Raw genomic sequence first — 16,471 nt, forward strand, 5'->3', positions numbered from 1 at the left:
AGCCTTGCAGCCGCGCACCACCCCGACGGTCCCGCGTGGCGTCGGTGCCGGAGGCAGCGGGGTCATCGGGGCGGTGCAGGGAGGCGTTGCCACCGACGGAGGAGGAGGAGGAGGAGGAGGAGGGGAGGTTGTTCCCGGTTGCCATGGCGAGGCGGGGAGGGCGGTGCTGCCGCCGCTGCGCAGGGAGCAGCTGCTCCCTGACACATCCCCCCGCTGCCATATTGTGTCCGCGCTGCCGCCTGCACGGCTTCATGACCGCGGTGAGTGGAGCCGGCGCTTCCCCGCTACCCGCCCCCCGCTCAGTCCCCACGCGTGGTTTTGGTGTTCTTTTTCCCCTGTCTTTTTTTGAGGTTTAGTTTTGGGGGCTTGAGACGTTGAGGGTGGTTTTTTTGTTTTGCTTTTAAGGTTTTGAAAGGATTTCATGAGGGAATGCGAAAGCGCGGGGAGCAGGGCGGCGGGTCGTGCTGGGGTGCGGGGCGGGGGGAGTGTTGGTGGTGCGCCCCACGCGTGGAGGCGGAGAAGCGACACCCCCCCCAGTCCCCCGCGTGTGGGAACCTCGTACGGCGGCGCTTCCTCTTCAGGCGGTGTCGATGACGGGGCGTGGGGAGGGGGGTGCCACGGGGCGCGGGGGTCCTCGCACGGGGCGTGGGCCCCCCAACGCGGCGGCCGTGCACCCACCTGCCCTCGCAGCTCCTGCCGGCGCGCTCCGGCGAGCGTCCGCCTGCCTGCCCGCCCGCGCTGACCTCCCGCAGCAGCGCGGGCCCGCGCTTCTGAGGCGCTCCCAACTGAGAACGGAGTTCAGGGGGTGTCCGCCGCGGGCATGGAGGCGGCGGCGCGGCCCTGCCGTGGCCCTCGCTCTCGGGTTACCGCCAGAAAACCCTCCAGCGGTTTATTTAACTCAATAAACACCCTTTGGGAGTTATTCGGGTGCGCCCTGTTGTCCCCGGATCCGGTGGGAAGCTCCCGTGGGAGTCCAGAAGGGGCTGTGGTTTGCAGAGGTGAGCGGGAGACGCGTGTTGGGGTTCCTGCGTTTTGGGGTGAAACACTGGGAATGGCTCATGAGGTGCTTGAGGCAAGGCTGGGATCTGCACGTGGCCCTTCGGAGTTTTGTGGCTCGTTCAGGTGTTTTTGGTGGAGTTGGGTACTGAGGCACGGTGGGCAGGATCCTGTTGCCCACCTGGCTTGGTCCTGCACAGGCACACAAATGCTCCCAAGTCTCACAGTTTATATGGGAGTGGAAACTGGCTTTTGTGCATGTCGATTTGGATTCTACAAACAAAGAATACAAAGAGTAAAATCAGAAAATGAAGAATCACCTTAAACTGGGCCCGATGAACTCACCGCACAACCTTGGTGCCTGCCTAGGGGTGGACATTACATGCAAAGTGTAAACTTAAGAATGCTGAATTACGTTGGACTTGAATGCTGTGAAGATAACTTGGCTGGATTTGTGGCTAAGCTGTGAAATCAATATAATTTTATATATATAATGTGCTACATATATATACACGCAGACTCCAAATCTAGTTCTTGGTAGACTTGTATTTTGATGGACTTTTGGTAACAGCTGGGTTGTAATATATAGGCATGTGGATAATTTAACTTTTGTTCCTAGAAGTCTGTTGTGATTCTACATCTATGCAAGAAAAATAAAGCTGGTGTTATGTCAGAAAACTTGAACTAGTTTGCGGTTGTTTGGGTTTATTGTTTATTTTTTTGGTGTTTTTTTTTAATTTTCCTTGGCAGGTGCCAACTCACATTTCCTAAACTCTGTGGAAGATAGTTGGACACATAACTCCGAACTGAAGGCTAATAGTAGCAATTAACATGTCACAGAACTTGAGCTGATGAACTTAGCTGAGTGCCAGGGTATGTTATTTCTGAGTTTTGCTGTGTGCTGCCACAGCATTCGACTTCTGCTGAGGGCTCACTTGTGTCCTGCTGTGGGACTTGAGTTTTGTACAAATAAGGAGGAGATGGTAATTCTCACTTTCTATGTTTGAGTTGCCTAAAATACATATAGGACTTTTCCATTCTCTTAGTCTCTTTAGTTTGGTTGTTTTTTGTAATGTGCCCATAACGTGAGCCGTGCCACCATACACAGTGTTCAGTCTTGCAGAGAGTGGTGGAGGCACTGCACTGACTGTAGCTGCAGCACTGCCCTGGAGAGCAAGGGCCTGGAGGGAGCTGGTGGCATTGGACCTATAGCACCTCAAGTACTCTCGGGCACCTTGCTGGAAGAAAACTCAGTTGATGTCTTTATTGACAGCATTTTGACCAGAGGATGAAGTTGTGACCCCCTTTGGCTGTGCCTGAAGGAGCTCCTCGGGGATTGCTCAGCCCAGAAATAAGATTTATTGATTTATTTTCATCTGTAAGGGACCTGAGCCGATGAGTGTGCTGTCTCAGTAGCTTCAACTGGCACAGGTTTTCTGCACAAGGAGCCTTCCTGTGTCCTTTGGGGAGCTTGGGGTGGAAGGCACCAGTATTGCCAGCAGCTATCTCAGTGTCAGGATGTGCCAGTCCAGTAAGTAATGGAGCAGACACAGGGATGTGTAATGGCCCTGTCAAACAAGAAAAGGGATTGCTTGGCAAGTGAGTGTATTGCCTGTGAAAGAAGATGGAAGCTTAGGGGCACGTCAGGCTGATTTTTACTGTCTTTATTAACCACAAGTTCAGCCTGCTCAATGCAGCAAAGGCAAAGTTTTTGTTGAACAAGATAGTTTGAGACCTGAAGATCCCATGTATGGATTTAGTTTAAACTGGTGAGAAAATGATGCAGTTCTTGTGCGTAAGACTTGGTTCCCATAAGAACGGTGCAAGTTTTCATGCTGGTTTTTCTGGAGTTGGACTTCCACCTTCCTCTTGCGTCGTCACCCCTTGGCTACTTGTTTTTTGGGATTGAAAGGAGACAGTATTTATGAGAGGAAGTAATCTAGGCACTCAGAAGACTTTTTCCAAATGCAGGTTCACATTACCATAGCTGAATAAGCCAGACAGTGGAATGATAGCTGATGGGATGAAAGAAAGTAGGTGTGCTGATGTGTCCACAGCCACCGCTGCTGTGCATCTCTTATGCTGTTCCCTTCAACAGGGTAATCTTAACTGCACTCCCATGGTGCAAAGTGAGCTGCGTGAAACACAGCTTTCATGCCCGGCTGTAAATCGATGAAATGCAACCTTTAGTCCTCATAAGCAAAGGCTCTCGGCAGTACAGCTGTACACTCACTACCTTTTTAGCACAGGTGTAAAATTTGTTCCTTATATTCCATTTGGCCTCTTGAGATTTCTTTTTGTGGTTATCACTGTCTCTCTCCCTCCCATAAGCTTGTATATAGGATGGCACTGCACTGACAGGAACTTTTTTGAGGGAAGTAGGTGGAGACAGCAAGTGCCTCATGCTGGTGTGTGTGCCTCCCTGCTTGCTCACCAGCAAAACTGGTGTTGGGCAACTTCCTGCGCCGAGACGCTGTTGTCAGCGGCACTTGGTGACTCATGTCGACACTCAGCTTTGCCTCCTGACAAGTGCATGCTTGTAGGCCACAAACCCTGTCGCATCCCAGTGCAGCAGCTGAGAGGGTCAGTTCAGGTGTGTGTAACATGTTTCTTCCCTGATCTAGCAGCTTCCTCAGCTCCCAGAGGAGACTCCCACAAGTTTAGTAAGAAAACCCTGAGATGCCACTTCACTTTTGTTTTGTCTGGCTGGACCCTCACATGTGATATGGTTTTATTTGTGCCCTGTCATATTACATGTGTCCTCGTACTGTGTGATGATGTTGAACTCTCTGTCCCATCCACTCCGTGCTGGTTAAAAGCACACAGTGATGCTCTGGGACACTTGCAAAGTGTGGTTTAAGTCAGCAAGAGGGAGACATTGTGCCCATGCTTTTGTAATACATTGCTTGTACAGAAGATGTGATGACTGATGCTAGTCAGTGTCTTTATGTGACCACGGGTACTCTGCCTCCTCCCTGTAAAACATTCCATTGCACATGTTGGAGAGCAGTGTAAGTGCTCTTCTGTTCTGAACGCTCAGAGGTCTGCAGAGTCTGCAGCTGGGAAACCTAGCAGTTGTCTGGGGTAGAAACACCTGTGTTACCGAATGGTTGCTCATGTACCAGGACGATTTTGAGAGAAGCTGGGAATTTATGCAGGTAAGATTTACACCAAAAGTCAAATATATGGATGTTGACTTTTTTTTTCTCCCCCTAGTGCATTTGCTTTTTTTTCCCCTGCTATGCTCAAACTTAGAGCTCCCTACTTTTTCCTCAAGGGGTAGGGTATGTTAGAGGCTCCATCAAATTGACTGTTACTGCTACAGAAATCACCCCCATCCCTGCTCTTCTGCACCCTCTGTAAGGATTAGAGTGTATATTGGGCATGTTTTGGTTCATTTCCCACTGACAGGAAATCCTAATGCAATTTAGTCGGGTCAGTGGTGCATGTGTACACTTGCTGCCTTGCAGGATGATGGTGACTGTGGTCTAAGTTGGCCAGTGCCTCTTCTCTGAACTTACTGATGGGGCAGATTTGAAACACAGTGCTGAGCTGAGGTCAGGTCTACAGCCTCCAGCTGTGGCATTTATGGCCACATATAGGCCTTCCCCTCCAGCTGGTGACAAACCTGATCTCTGCATGACAGCTACAGACCCATGCGCTTTGATGTGCCTTTGAATGACATCACTGGGTACCTTTGACTTGATCAGTGTGACCGCTGTTTCCCATCTGTGAAGTGCCGCATAGATGTTACATGGGTGATGCTGCTCAATCCTCATGTTATTTTGCTTATGCATCTGGGTGTCCCGCTGGTGTGCATCATATAACTTGCCTTTGCATTTTTTATTGTGGACTTTGTAATGAGCAACTAGATGTATTCCCAAAGCCTATCTCCTGGAGCACCTTGTCTTGGTACCACACTTGGGCTTTGTTCTCTCGCGGATTGTGGGTTTTTTCACTTCATTCCTATCTTGCAGTTTGTAGCTACTTTGAGTTTTCCAGTTCACGTGCCGTCCCCTGCTTGCTTCTGTTTTAGCACTCTTACTGGATTGCATTGTGCTTAGATTTGGGACAAGTATATAATTGTCTAAAAGCTAATTACTGGATGTAGAGAGAGCTCGGCTACTAGAAAACTTGCACAAAGTAGAACTGAGTGAGTGGGAGCTGGGAAACTTGCTGCCAAGGAGCAGCAGCAATCACATCCCTCATCCTCTGGACTGCGAGAACCATCACCAGATGGGTTAGCAGCCAGTTTGGTTTCATTTGGGGATGTCGAGTAGTCGAAAGTATGAGCTGGTGTGCTTTTGGTCTTTTGACCATGCCATATGAGTAGCATCAGATGGCATCTTGTACTGTTGACAGTCTGGTTTTGCTAGCAGGGATGCCTTTCTTCTGTGTTTAGTGAAACTTGTGTTTTCTGTAGCTTTTTGTCTGGAGGTGCCTGTATCATTAAAGCGGGCCAGTTTTCTGTATGAGAAACCTGCTTGGTCCAGTCATTCCGGTGCAGTCACCATAGAGAAGAAAAGACAATTTTATGCTACAACCATTATGAGCAGAGGAATGAATCTGATATAAAGTAATTTTTAAACAAAAAGCCAAGTTCAACAGTTGCAGAGTAAAATTAAGAGCAAGTTGGCCAGGGAGGTGAGCATAGGAGAGTAGCATTGCTTTGCCATGCCCCAGGCTCTGGAGGAGAACTCTGCTGCATCAAGAGCAGGAGCTGGGAGACAGCAATTGGTGACAGCTTCTCGCGATCACAAAGTTGTACTGGCAATGTGACGGTGGCTATTGTGCTACAGCTCCCATCTTGCTTTTGAATTAAATCTTGCAGAAGATTAGCTTGGGGCAAAGCTTCAAGTTGTTGGTTTGCAGCTGAAAATTGGGATTTTTGGTACTTTGAGTCTGAAGAAGGCAGAAAAGCTGGATGGAAAAGGTAACATGGTATTTTCTGGTGTTGGTAAATTGATACTGACACCAGCTGAAATATAGCTATGTTCACTTCTGTTTCAAGAGGATAGTAGAGAAACATGTGGAAGGGTTACCCTGGAAAGGGAATTAACATCAGAATTATTTTGCAAGCTATTTGCTCAAGTGGCTCGCTTGTGAACATATCAATGCCTTACATTTTTTTGCATTTTAATCTATTTAGCAACCAATGTAGTGAATTTAGGGAACATGACCTGAAGGCATCTTTTGAAAAGCTAATATTGGCAGTAAAGCACTTTTCTTAAAGCAGCTTTTTAAAAATTTTTCTCCCCTTTCTGTAAGACCAAGGGCATTTCTTAATAGATTAGATTTCACTCCTGGTTTGGTTTTTTAAAAATTTGAATTTCAGAGTTTCTCAGTTTTACTGTTTTAAATCTGAAACACAGAAGCCTGATGCAACACTGACTGTAGCCTTTAGAAAGGCTTCACAAAGTTTCTGCAGGCAGCACTGAATGGCCCAAGGGCTCTGGGCCATGTAGAGGGTCTGGATTGGGGTCTGGGCCTGTCCATGAGTGGATTTACCATTTTTGTTTCAGATAGTTATTTCAGTCACAAAACCCACTTCTATGTGTGCATGTGTGTACTTAAAAAATTAACTTTTCTGTACAAGTTAGTTCTCAGATAAAATATCTCTCTCAACCCCTGCCCTTGCCTGGCCTATGAAATAGTTCAATCCCTTCCCTTTTAAAATTTTACAGCATTTCTTAACTTTTCCTAATATTGGACCTTTTAGTTGATTTTCATTACCATTTGTATTTTGGTTTCCACTGCCTTTAATTAGATCAGAGAATGAGGGAGAATATTGATATTAAAGAGACATTAATACTTTCCAGAATCTATCATTTTTTGGCAAGTATCTAGAAGACCTTTCTTCTTCTTGCAGCCCACTGATGCCGAGGTTAAAAGAAACCCCTGCACTTATGCTTATCTGGTGCTTTGGTTGGTTGGGGCTTTTTTCAGGCTGGCTTTGAGAAGCTGCTAACTGCCTTTATTTAATGGGGTTTTAAACAACTATTTTTAGTTGTGTCCCACGAGAGGAGCAGGAAAGGCCCTGCCTGCCATGGGTGCTTGCCCCCCAGGAGCATCTCTGAGTGCCTTTTGTCACCAGGGGATGCAGCTTCAGGCTCGTCTATTCCGCAGACAACGGGCCCAGCTCGCCGAAATCTATGGCTGAGAGGCGGTTTTGTCCTCTGGAGACCATAATGCCTTTAGTTGTCTTGGATACGTGACATCATATGGTGGTGTAATCAAATATGGGCCTTTCGAAAGGCCAGAGCCCGCCCCGCTCCCCGGAAATTCAGCTGACCTCCAGCCTGCCAAGCCACCCGCGTGAGGTGGGCTAGGGGATGGACAAAGGAGAAGGGTTGGGGGTGGGGAAGGTTAAATTAACAGGGGGAAAAATGGTCTGGTGTCGTGCTTTTAATGCTCTCAGTCAAGCAGATGTGATGCTTTTTATCTGCGGGTTTTCACTAGTTGTGCAACGATTTGTTTTTTGCTGTTCTTCCCTCTAGCATGCGAAAACTTGTAGCTGGTCCTGTGGTATGTGCCTGCTGCCTTGGAAGTCTGTCTCAAACTTGTGTAGGTGAATGGCGACAGTCATGTACACACATTGATTGGTGTATTTAAATCAGGACAAGCCCTGGTGTCGGTAACCTTTGATAAATGCGAAGGAATATGAAAAATCAACAGAAGAGTTTACTTTGCTATTGATATGGTTGCTTGCATGCAAAAGCACATACCCGTCTTTTAAAATTGTCTCACAAAGTCTGTTTACGCTAGTATAAAAGTTACGTATGGAGTACACAAATGCCCTGACTCTGTAACTAAGGCTGAGTTCATTGCTGAGCTGCTGTGATTAACATAAATGTGATATACCTGAAAATCTGCTGTCCTGGATTAAAACCATATTTCACTCCTCAGTCTTAGACAATGCATGATGATATTATTGTTATTATTGTTGTTGTTTTTAAATCTGGAGGTAAATTACCAAAAGCTTAGAAGGTTTCAGGTCTTCTTACTATCAGCAGAGGTGACTGAGTTGCTCAGCTGGTCCTACAGAAGTAAACAGGTACATTTAGTTGTGGAGAAGGTTGACCTAACCTGAGGCACTGATGTTGTGCAGGTGCCAAATGGCACCTTTCATCTGGTGCCACTGGAGACTAAAGAAAGGACAAGCGACAGAAGCAGCAGCTTGGCTCACATACTAACCTGGCACAGAAAAGGCTGTGGTGTCTTCTATAGAAAAGGCTGAATTGGATTTTTTTTTACCAGTTCAGGGAGTCCAAGCGTACTACTAAAGTGACATCTATGCATTCTTACCTGCAACTCTGCTCGTTTTGGAGAAGATTACTGTTGGTGGGGCAGAGGTATCTGCTATGGCTTTGTCTTTTGGATCTGGACCATGCTGGAGTTGAGACTTCAATGTCTCAAGTGTAGCAATGTACCTGAAGGAAAATGGACATGTGGCCCACCCAGACTTTGGTTATATGAGACCGTAAGCTGCATTAGGCTCAGACACAGAACTCAAATGCAGACCTCAGGCTTTAGCTATATCAGACAGTGAACAGTGGGCCTGAAGAATAGTCAAGGATGAGTTGCTTATTAGAATGTACGTATGAAGGTAGCTGTGTGTGGGAAAGAGACAGTGTAATCTTAGAATAGAAATTAGATAGAGAAGGAATTAGGTAAAAGAATGTAGGCTACTATCTGCTACTATCAAGATACTAACATAGTTAAGCTTAACAAATCATGTTCCACTATTGGGCGTGTGAACAGAGCATGATAGACTGAGCTATCCAATCATAATAGAATACATCATGTATTTAGAAAAGAATAACATATGTAATGTGATTGAATGCTACAATAAAAGGCTTCTGCATTGATCATATTGGTCTGATGCGTGGTCTGTGAATCCTGTCCCGCGAGGTGGTCCCTGCAAAGAAGGGCCACTGCAAAAAAACCATACTTCCCTGCTTGCCTGAGGGTATGCCCAAATGGGCTTCCAGTTGGCCTGTGTTAAAACAGCTTTGTCTTCATAAATTGCTCATGCATCAAAGCATTCGTTTCTGTGGCGGAACATAGTGGTGCTCAACATCTTTGTAGCTAGAATTGTCTATGGGAGCATGTAAACCTTGTTTAACCCCAGATGTACTCTGCTAGGCTGAGGACCTTACAGCCACAAAACCTTTATGAAACTTAACTTTTCATTGAGTTTGAAAGAAGATGGCAAAAAATATTATCTCATGACGTTGAATCCCCTCCAATCTCTGAACCTAACTACTACCTGAATACACCTGCAGCCATGATCAGCCCTTTTGGACTTGGGCTGTGCTGTTTGGCTCACAAATGGCCTGGAAGAGTGGGACTTCACTGGGCTTTGGGTGCTGGTCTGACATTTATTAGCAGGGAGGTCTTCTCTAGGCTTTTATGTGTGCTCTTGAGTGATACCAAAAATCACAAGACTGGTGGGAAGAAGGTTGTTTCTCTTGCCTCTTTTCAGATGCACTCCAACTTTTGTTTGATCAACCTCGATTGACTTTACGGCCTTTTAATCTTCTTACCTTAGAGACGTAGTCTGCTGTCTGTAGTTACCATGAAAAATAATGTGCACCTCCACTGTGATACTCTGTTTTTGATGAGCAGATGTTTTGGTCACCTTTCATTTTTGAGGTGCTTACAGGAGATAGATGCTTGAGCTCCTTTGGGTCTGCATATGTGATGGTCCACTTTTAGTTGCAGGGGTTAATACTAATTAACAGCAGCATGCTGTGTTACTGTGTACATACTGATAGGACGAACCACATGGGACAGAGCATAAACTGTTGCATATTTTTCAGACCTGTGCATAAAACACATTATGTCGGCATCTTGCATGGCTGGAGGTTGCCTTCCAGCTCTGCTTGCTGGGATGGGGCTGTCCCCACAGCTTTGTAGTGGATCTCTGGGCATTCAAGGTGACAGCTGGAGAGGCTGGTTAAATGGTTGCCCTCTGACATCCTCCTTCAGTAACAAGTGGCTCCAGGAGGGTGGGAAGAAAACACCATTTGCAAAGTGCAGTAGTTTAGTAACTGGAATTTTATTGGTTTCTTTTTTTTTTCTTATTTATTAGATTATAATAGTCTAATAATTGCCTTTCTAGCTTCCTAGCAAAAATACTTTTATTTTTGCTGATGTGTTCATGGAGAAGATAAATGAGGTGGTGAACTGGGTACTAAGAAAGTAATAAGATCTGTGGATTTTTGTGATGGTTCAACTAAGAGAAGCATGGCACTAGACTATATTATTTACTCTTAAGTATATTGCTTGCAAATAATTAATTTTTTTTAAGGTAGGGTATCAATTCCGCTAATGGTTCTCTGCTAACACATAATAGCGTGCAAACAAATAGCACATTGACACCACAAAGCCTACCCAATTTTAAGTGTCAGTGTAGTAAGCTAGTATGTTTTTATTCCCTCTGTATTTTTGAGGAGCCACTGGATATGCCCAGGCCACTTTTGTCATGTAAAACACACTTTATTGCCACATTTCACCAAAGGAGCAAATATAGTGACCTGAAAGTCGCATGTGTGTGAGTGTGTACAAATGCGTGTTCTTGATCTACTGTGCTGACTGATGACTTGCAAAGGGATATTTCATGCAACATGAACCAAGTGCTAAAATTACTAATACACAGCCGAGAGGTGTCAGCTACTATGTAGCTGGCTAAAGAGGCGCGGAACAAGAAGGTAAAGTTACTGGTTATAATGGAAACGGTGCAACTCATGTTGCAGCAAAGTTGGTGTTTGCCTCAGGGTATATATCACTAGCTCTTTGTTGGTTTGGTTTTTTTAATTTAAGAAAGGATTGAGAAAGTGATATAAGCATATGTATATATTGCTGTGTTTAAAGCCAGCAATCACCGACAATATAAATCTGTTCTGACGGCTTCGGGGAGAAGTAAGTTGTAGGAAGAGCAAAGCTATTTTTGACCAACTCTTTGAGCAGGTCACTTTGCTTTATTTATTTTATTTTTTGAAATGACTGAGCTGGTAGTTAATAATACCTGTAGCTGCACTTAAACAGAAAATTTGGGGATGGTTTCCAGCAATAGTACTGGTAAATGTAGGTGCAGGTGTTACTGTCAAAACAGCTTTGCAATAGCTGGTGCAAAAGCGTAAGAGCAGATGAAGAGAGGAGAAGAAAAGAGGTGGGAAACCTGGTGTATCTTCTGGGTGAGGCATAAATTAAATTAAATTCAGTATTCCACATCTGTCCAGCATCAGGCAGGGGCTGGCAGGACTCTGTCTCCTGTTGAGGGACATGAAATGGATGTACCCTATTGCCTTTCTATGTCGCCACATCACGCCCCCATTGTGCCTGTTACTCCTGCCCTCCTAAATAAAGAGTCTGGACAAATATATCTGCAGGCAGGCTGGGCAGTATAATTACATGGACATGGTGAGGCTGTCAGGTTGGGGCCTGCGAGTGGTGTGGTTTTGTAGTGGGACAGACAGACCATGCGCACAAACTGGCCAGCACCTTGCCTCCGCTTTGTAGGCGGAAAGTGCAAGTGCATGAAGCCACATGTTTACTAAAAAACGTTGAAAGAAGACATCTGGTAACTGTATAGAGCTATCTGGTGAGATATGATACTGAAATTGTCCCAGGCTTGCAACTGAGCTCTTGCAGTAGGAGTTGGAGCATGGAATCAAAATGACAGCATACAGTGGGATGGGGAACTGAATTCAGTTAGGGTTGCATTTTTTTTGCTTGGAGTTTTTTTGCAGTTAATATGGACCTCAGTTTTTCTTGTAAGCTGCATCCATAGTTGGAGTATCTTATCTTTATAGCAGGCTGATACAACCACTGTATGTGTATTTACACTGTATGTGTATTTATATACATACACATCTGTAGAGTGGTTTTGTTAGACTTCTGGTGTAGCTTTGTTGGCTAATACAGTCGTATCAGCAGGAAAAAAACAGCTTTTGCCATACATAGTTTGCTAGATGACCCTTTAAAAACTTTACAAACAGGATGGCAGTTTTTGTTAGTGTAATGCATCTAAAGCATGAGTAGTCTGTTAGACTGTGCATTCTGGGTGGCAGCTTTTTACAGGTGGTAATTTAATGGTTTTGTGTTTTGTTTTGGGGTTGGGTTTTTTTTTTGGTCGAAGGAAAAAGTCAAAGTGGTCAGCCACTATTGCCGTGACAAGTGTGAGCTGCCACGTTAGTGGATGGTCCCTTCCTCTTGAGAGTTCCGCACCCTCTGCTCTGCAGGGGAACCCAGGTTGGAGGAGCAAGCACTTGCAGGAGGGGCAAAAAAAGGTATTTTGGACCTGGGCAGCTCAACAGGACTCAGATGATGAACTGATAGGCTTGCTAGATTTTTCCCTGGTAGAAATGGGAGGCAGCACTTGGGAACGTCTGTGACTGGTAGAGGGTGGTAAAGACTGTTTGCTGAGACCGCAAATGCACTTTATGCTCATTGAAGTTTTGCAATTTATTTTTTGCTCTTTGGGCACCAAAGGCAAACACTTCTAAATAGGGTCAATTTACAATATATTGAGAATAACTACAGAGTTAATGTGAGAGCTGAGTGGATTAGGTCCTACCTATTAAGGTCTTTTTTAAATTTCAGATGCTGATATCGAAATGGCTGTTATTTCTGTGTTCAGATTCGCAATTGAAAACAGATACAACAGTTTCCAAGGCTTACCATAAGTTCTGGTTCTGAATTGGGGGCAGTTAACACATGCTCAGGAGATTGCTGGGGGGTTTGTGTGGGACCCTGGCTCTCATCAGTGACTACAGTAATGTTGCACAGCATGGGGATGGTACAGCCCTGTGTTTAGGTTTGGTAGGTTGCCAATGAATGTGATTTTGGAGGTTTACATTGATTATCGACTGTCTTCTTTGTTGCAGACCAATAAAGCTAAATGGGTCCAGTCACTGGAATGACTCCAGATAAGAAAGCTGAAACGCCGGGAGCACAAAAAGCTGCAGGGCTATGGCAATGTCGCGGGATGGGAAGCATGCCCCATGCTGGAGGTGCTGACAGGCCAAAGGCCAGGGTGATGGACAGAGATTCGGCAGACGACGACGAGCTCACGAATTTGAACTGGCTGCATGAAAGCACTAACCTGCTAACAAACTTCAGCCTCGGAAGTGAGGGTCTTCCGATCGTTAGTCCCTTGTATGACATAGAGGGCGACAGCATGCCATCCTTCTCACCGTCCTGCTACCAAAACCCTGAAAAGAAATCCTCGACTTCTAAACCCCCTTACTCTTTCAGCCTTCTCATTTATATGGCCATCGAGCATTCCCCCAACAAGAGCTTGCCAGTCAAGGAAATCTACAGCTGGATCCTGGAGCGCTTCCCCTACTTTGCCACGGCACCCACTGGCTGGAAAAACTCGGTGCGACACAACCTGTCCTTGAACAAGTGTTTCCGAAAGGTGGAGAGAAGCCATGGCAAGGTGAGACACGATGGGAGGGAGGTGGATCAAGGCTGAAGTTCATGGGGAAATATAGGACATTCTGTTGTTCTTAAGGACTTTTTGTTTTGTTCTTGTTTCTTACCCCCTCATGTTTCTTACCCACTGTATTTACAGCTGGAGATGATTTGGAATTGCCACTTCTGACAAATCACAGGGTGACAAAAATCACTTGGTTTTATTATTTAGTGCTGACCTGGGTAAAGCTAGCTCTGGTGCATCCTTTTTAAAGCTTGCAAATGACTCTGTTTCCACTTACTCATAGTCTTGTTAGCCTACAGTACTCACCCTGAATTGTCAGACGATGTCTTTTTGCTAAAGCTCCAAAAGCTGGTGCTTTCTCTGTATTCCAATGCTGAGATTCTGGAGTGTGTGCATCCTACCCTGCCTTTCCAGCACGGCCACAGCTACAATCACACCAGGAAGCAGAAGAGACCACAGGATGCCAAGCAGTTGGCTAGTGTGGGTGCTGCCTGTTTAGGTGCAAATGTGGCCTTCTGCAAGGTGCCCTTGCTTGCAGGCGCACTGAGTGTATGTGACTGCTTCTCTGTCCAACAGCTGTCTTGAATGTTACTGAGTCTTTCACCAGTGATGATCTTCCACACTTAGCAAAGCTCTAGCTTTCCAATAACCATCTCAGTTCCTGCATTTAATGTACTGTATTGCTTTAACCTCTGTCATAACATAAGAGTGCGTGTCTCTGTGTGGAGCAGACGAAAGCTTAATTTCTTGAAGTCAAGGATACTTTTCTGTACAAATTCTTTCTTCTTCTGACCTGTATGATTTTACTAGTGACTTCCTTCCTCTCTCTCTAATTTCCTATCCCGTTCCTCAAAGAGCTGTCTCTGACTTAAATAAACCAACAAACCACATACCAAAAGTCAACAAACAAATCCTCGACCCATATGCTTGGAGGTCAGCCTAAGTGGTAACAGGCTTGTTATCAGAAATGCATGCAATGCCTGGCGTGCTGGACAGCCTCTCTCTGTAGATAGAGGTCCTGAAGCTTAGCAGCCATTGGGAAGGACAGCCTTATGCTAGGAGGACTGAACATGACTGCTTTTCAATATCCCAGCTTTTACATTAAATTTAGTGTTGTTTTTCCAAGCAGCAGCTTTGCCCTGAAAAACACAAGACAAAAACATGAAGAGTTAGGGCAGGGAAGGGAAATCTCCTAAATTGGTGTATGAGTTCCTGCTGTCTGTGGATCTGCCCTTTAAAGTTAAGTGATTTCCAGCCTGGGAACCCCCCATGGTTTGGGAATTAACAGTCAAACCTCATATCTTGACATTTGGGCAACAGGAGCTTGAAACTGCCCTGTACCTCTGCTTTACCTTGGCAACTCTGCCAGTATTGCTAGACTCAGAGGACGGCTTGCTGCTAGATGTGACACCTCTAGTAGGAAAACCAAAATGGACAATGGCTACCACCACTACCAGTAAAATGATGCTGATGTGGTCTGTCAGCATTCTCCCAGAGCTCTGGGAAGAACAGAAACTGTGTTTACCAAAAAAACCCTCACCCCAAAAAGGCCCCTCTTGAAGCTTTGATGAAGCTTCCCCACTTCCAGCAAATGTTATTAAAATCTTTACCCTCTGTCCTGCTTGGACAGGACCAGATAATGGTACGGATCCAACTTCTTCCTGCAAAGCAGGTTTGTGGCACACAGCAGCACATGCAGGTTGCACAGGAGTTGATCTGGCAGGTGACAGGAGTGCTGCAGACCTCTTGAGATGAGCTCCTCAGGTGTCACTTCTTGGGGCAAGTGTGGTTGCTTACAAGCTTATTTTGCTGATCGTGTTGCTTCTAACCATATGCCAGCCAAGCCTCTGGATGCTTTACTGAGAAAGGGCAAGGTAATCTTGTGTTGTCTTCGATTTTTTTTCTTTGTTCCTGGCACCTTATTTGTGTCTTGAAGGGAGCGTGTAGTCAGCTTCCTTCTATGCCAAGTGCCTGTGGAAAGCAGAGAGGCCCATGGCACGTTGCATCAGAAGAGCATGGTTTATTTTTTAATGTCAGGTTAAGAAGTTTTTTAAAGCCTTTCAGCTGAATCATGGCTCTTGTAGTGGAAGAGTGTAAATATCTGAGAGGAGGGAAGGATCTGTGCCCCTGCATCCCGTGACAGGCTACTTTCTGACACCTCCCTGGCTGTTGCTGCCAGCTGTCAGCTACAAAATCATCTCTTGGAAGTCTGTCAGCAAAGTAGGAAAAGTTTGTCCTTGTGATTGCCATAATGCTGAAGTTTTGATTTGGACTGGGAATGCATTTGGAACTGCATCTCCTGATTTTATTCTCCCGCTTACCTCACAAGAACTAGTGCCAAGCAGTTTCAGGACGTGTGAACTGGGTTCATTTCAGCCACTGCTAACCTGGAAAAGGTGCTACAGGATTGTACTGGCTCTGCTCTGATTGCTCCTGGATGTTGTCCACAAGACTCTTCTGAGCAGAACTGAGTAAAACATCCAAGGCACATGCGGATAACCTCTCAGCACCTACACAGAGATGTTCCCACCACGCTGTGCCGCATCGTGTTACAGACACAGCCCTGGATGGTCGTTCTATTTACTTGGATGTCTGTATCAGGTGGCTAAATGCCTTTACCCTGCCCGTTGCAGCAGGCTGTGGGCATTACGGAGTCTAGGACAGCATTCAGCAGAGACTGGGGGAAGGCTGTCCTCTCTTGGATTGCCGAAAAACATCGTATGTGATGGTTTTCTTTCAATCAGTGGACAGGCGCTGAAGGGAAAGTAACAGCCCTGACACGCTTTGTGAGCCTGCACTGCAGTTAAGAGAAGGAATTTCTCCTGCTGTGGAAACAGGATGTATGTATGTCACATCTCTGCTGAAATACACGTTACCCTTTCTGTATGCACATACACACAGCAGCATCTTGGTAAGTGGTTCATTGAGATTTACCCCGGGGGACAGACTTAGGAGCTGAAATACCCTTTCTTATTAGAGTTGACCTTGAGGTCATCCAGACAGATGACATTTCCAGTGGTCCTCTGGTAG

The 16,471-nt window shown here is 45.6% G+C and overlaps 1 protein-coding gene across 2 annotated transcripts in view; it reads left to right on the forward strand.

Annotated features, from left to right (window-relative positions):
• The first annotated feature begins 214 nt into the window (after positions 1–214).
• The window catches only part of FOXN2 (forkhead box N2), a 35,230-nt gene continuing 18,973 nt past the window's right edge, over positions 215–16,471 (forward strand). For both annotated transcript variants that reach the window (XM_061991554.1, XM_061991555.1), the window contains exons 1-2: positions 215–260; positions 12,888–13,441. In XM_061991554.1, coding sequence (XP_061847538.1) covers positions 12,902–13,441 — 540 coding nt within the window. In that variant the 5' untranslated portion in view covers positions 215–260; positions 12,888–12,901. The remainder of the gene's footprint in view (positions 261–12,887; positions 13,442–16,471) is intronic.

This window comes from Colius striatus, chromosome 2 (genome assembly GCF_028858725.1).
Source record: "Colius striatus isolate bColStr4 chromosome 2, bColStr4.1.hap1, whole genome shotgun sequence".
Classification (NCBI taxonomy): Eukaryota; Metazoa; Chordata; class Aves; order Coliiformes; family Coliidae; genus Colius; species Colius striatus.